This window comes from Gymnoscopelus braueri, assembly GCF_963280865.1.
Source record: "Gymnoscopelus braueri genome assembly, chromosome: 21".
NCBI classification, from domain to species: Eukaryota; Metazoa; Chordata; class Actinopteri; order Myctophiformes; family Myctophidae; genus Gymnoscopelus; species Gymnoscopelus braueri.
In genome coordinates, this window is record NC_137623.1 from 26104485 (window position 1) to 26107499 (window position 3015).

Sequence of the window (3015 nt, forward strand, 5' to 3'; positions counted from 1 at the left end):
CCATTATTCAAAGTGGGATTTTTTTGGCTGTGACGTTTGAATCTGTTTGTAACCGCCCCTTGGAAATGAATCTTCCACACCGAAGTTCCAGACTAATATCTACGCAGTGATGATACTTCCTGTGCCATTTAATAGTTATTGAAACTACACAGCTGAACTATTCATCCAATTAAATACAAAAGAAAAATTGTAATGTTTTTTTTTTACTGATGATGTATAGTCAGAAGAATATTGATTGGTGTGTGCCAAGAAATTATCATTTTCATGTACTATATGGTGGCTATTTTGCTCTGACATTATAATTGGGTGTAGGGTAGCAAAATAGTCACCATGTGAATATTGTCACTGTCGGGTGGAAACCTTGTATGTCCAAAAACTTTTCAGGAAATGGAAAAAATAACCTTTCTTCCAATGGATCCGATGTAGTTATTTAGTCATAAGCTCTTTCATTGGTTCAATATTTATAAAACCCACAGACAGACCACTTTCAATCTGGCATCCCTATTTTGGGATGTCATTATAGATCTACAATGTGTGTGACACACTGTGAGCTTACACTGATTTAAGAAAAAGCATACAAATGTGAAATATGGAGATACGAGGCTTCTGCCCGATAGTGATGATATGACCATTAGTGTTTTATGTGCGGCACTATAGACTTGAACATTACACTTTCCTCCCGAAGTACAGGTGAGTTGACGTCTTCTCGTCTGTGTGTTTCTCCATGCAGACTGTACAGACTATGCCAGCCTCCACCTCCAGATGGTGACCCATAATGCAGTGCGCTGTTGAAGACGTGCTGAGGAGGAGCTTTGGATCTCAAACGCCGCCGTTTCCACCAACTCTTCTCTCTGCCTACGAAGGAACTCTAATTGGCCAATGGGTCAAATTCTTTACATTCAAAGAGCAGCCGCCTCACTGTAAATAGAATATTAAAACAGTAAATAGTATTTTTAATACTTTTGTTGTTGTTGCTGTGCTCCATAAGTGTTTGAAAATGTTATTTTTTATGTTTGTTTGTTTTCATCCTGCATCTCATTAGAATTTACTTTAGCATTTGTATCTTAACAGTGCAGTGCTCACCCTGCAAATGGAAGGAATTGTGTGCTGCTTGGTTTTCATGAAGGACATTTAGAATTCATTGGTATTAGCCACTTTTGCATATAAAGTGAGTAAGGTGTTAGTGATGGAAAATACATTGACAGAGTAAAAGAAAGCATTGATTTCTTTATTTGCATTCCTTCAACCCTTGCCTCACTTGCTTTATTGGTTTACCTGTTATTTGAGACTCAATATTCACTTCTCATAACTATGTGAATGTTTCTTCTTGTATAACTTTGGAGATATGATGTTCACAGGCTTGTAAATATGCATACTTAGAAAAAAAAGTGGGTCAGTAGTGAAAATGGAGCCATACTCCCGTGTCCCAGCTTTTTTTTTCTTATTTCCCAAGACTGTTAGAGTAAGTCGATGTGGTTCACTGACTGTTGACGTGAAGGTTTTACTTTCTACACTGCCGCTTTGTGGCTTGAGCAGTACAGATCTGAAGATGTTTTGTATGGTTTATCAGTATTAACGTGTCATAGGTTATGCCACGGTCTTTGAAGTAGAGCTATGAAACATACTTTATTTTATATTGCCAGTACTCAGGATTGAACTGTTACTATGTGTTACTTATCACTACTATTGGACGTTAACATTGTAGAAAGGATGACTAGCTTACTACTATGCAAACAAACAAGTGGTTTTAAACTGCATCAATAAGCTCCAGTTTTATAGTGTTTTGCATAATGTCTCAATATTACATTTATTGTAAAAATGTAACTTGACTTGGCAGTCTGTATATCATATTCAAAACACAACAAATTAAAAAAACATGTGAAGATATGTTTGTAAAAAAAAAGATTAAAAATGATAACATTGTCTGGACAAAATACATTTATTTTCCTATGAATTGTCTGGCAATATAGGCCACTGTCTTTTTTTAATTAATTGTTTAAATGCATTGTATCCTTATACTGTTTGTACATTACTCTAGTTATCCATTTTAAATGACTACAGTCTGCCCTGTGTGCTGTTCAGTTCATTATTTTATTATTGCTGTTGCTTTACCATAGGCTACATAAATGTTCTACTTGTGTGATAAACATAACATTTCAGGGTCATTGTAATTTTTCTACACTAGCCCACAGGTAGCCTACTACTGATAGTAGTTACTCTAGTGCAAGGGTCTTCAATGTTTTTCAGCCCAAGGACGCCTTAGCTGGATGAAGCAGCCCCCCCCCCCCCTGTACATATTGTATAAAATTGTGTTGCAGGTTAAACTTTTCATAGATTTCATAGATACCTTCATGGACTCGTTTGACAACACTATCATCAGTGGTGTGTATTTTTGGGCGGTGTAGCCGCCCCTATAAGTGGGGTTGGGACACCTCATTAGTATTAGTTTCTGCACATTTTTTTTTGTTAATGTGTATTTTCAACAAGCTCACAACACCTCGCACTGCGAGGAGTTGTGAGCTTGTTGAAAATACACATTAACAAAAAAAATCACACCCAGTGTGAAGTGGGCGGTGTGGTCATCACAGTGGTCATCATAGTGATGGAAGCTCACTTCCAAAAAAAAAGATTTTTGGAAGTGCATAATCCTATTTATAGGTTATTAATGTCATGTGTCTCGCTAGCCAATCACAGTGCTGAATAGAGTCAGCCAATAGAGTCAGCCAATCACAGTACAGGAAAGTGGGCCAAGTGGGCCAATCACAGTGCAGGAAACTAATACTAATGAGGTGTCCCAACCCCACTTATAGGGGTATTTTTGGCTGAAGTTCTGAAGCTAGGGTTCAAGTTGTTAATGTAAAACAATTATCCTATCACACAAAGATTTGGTGGCCTCCCGCCAGGCCCCCTGTAGTGACTCTGAGGACCCCCATAGGGGTCACGGACCCCCTGTTGAAGACCCCTGGTCTAGTCGAACACGTGTTAAAACAACAGAACACACCAGCTGTATTCTAT

At 37.9% G+C, this 3015-nt stretch overlaps 1 protein-coding gene across 1 annotated transcript in view; it reads left to right on the forward strand.

The window, feature by feature from the left end:
• prex2 (phosphatidylinositol-3,4,5-trisphosphate-dependent Rac exchange factor 2) overlaps window positions 1–2042 on the forward strand; it is a 149295-nt gene extending 147253 nt beyond the window's left edge. Inside the window, exon 41 of the mRNA XM_080417598.1 lies at window positions 731–2042. Within this exon, the coding sequence (XP_080273724.1) occupies window positions 731–776 (46 nt within the window). The 3' untranslated portion in view covers window positions 777–2042. The remainder of the gene's footprint in view (window positions 1–730) is intronic.
• Window positions 2043–3015: the final 973 nt, after the last annotated feature.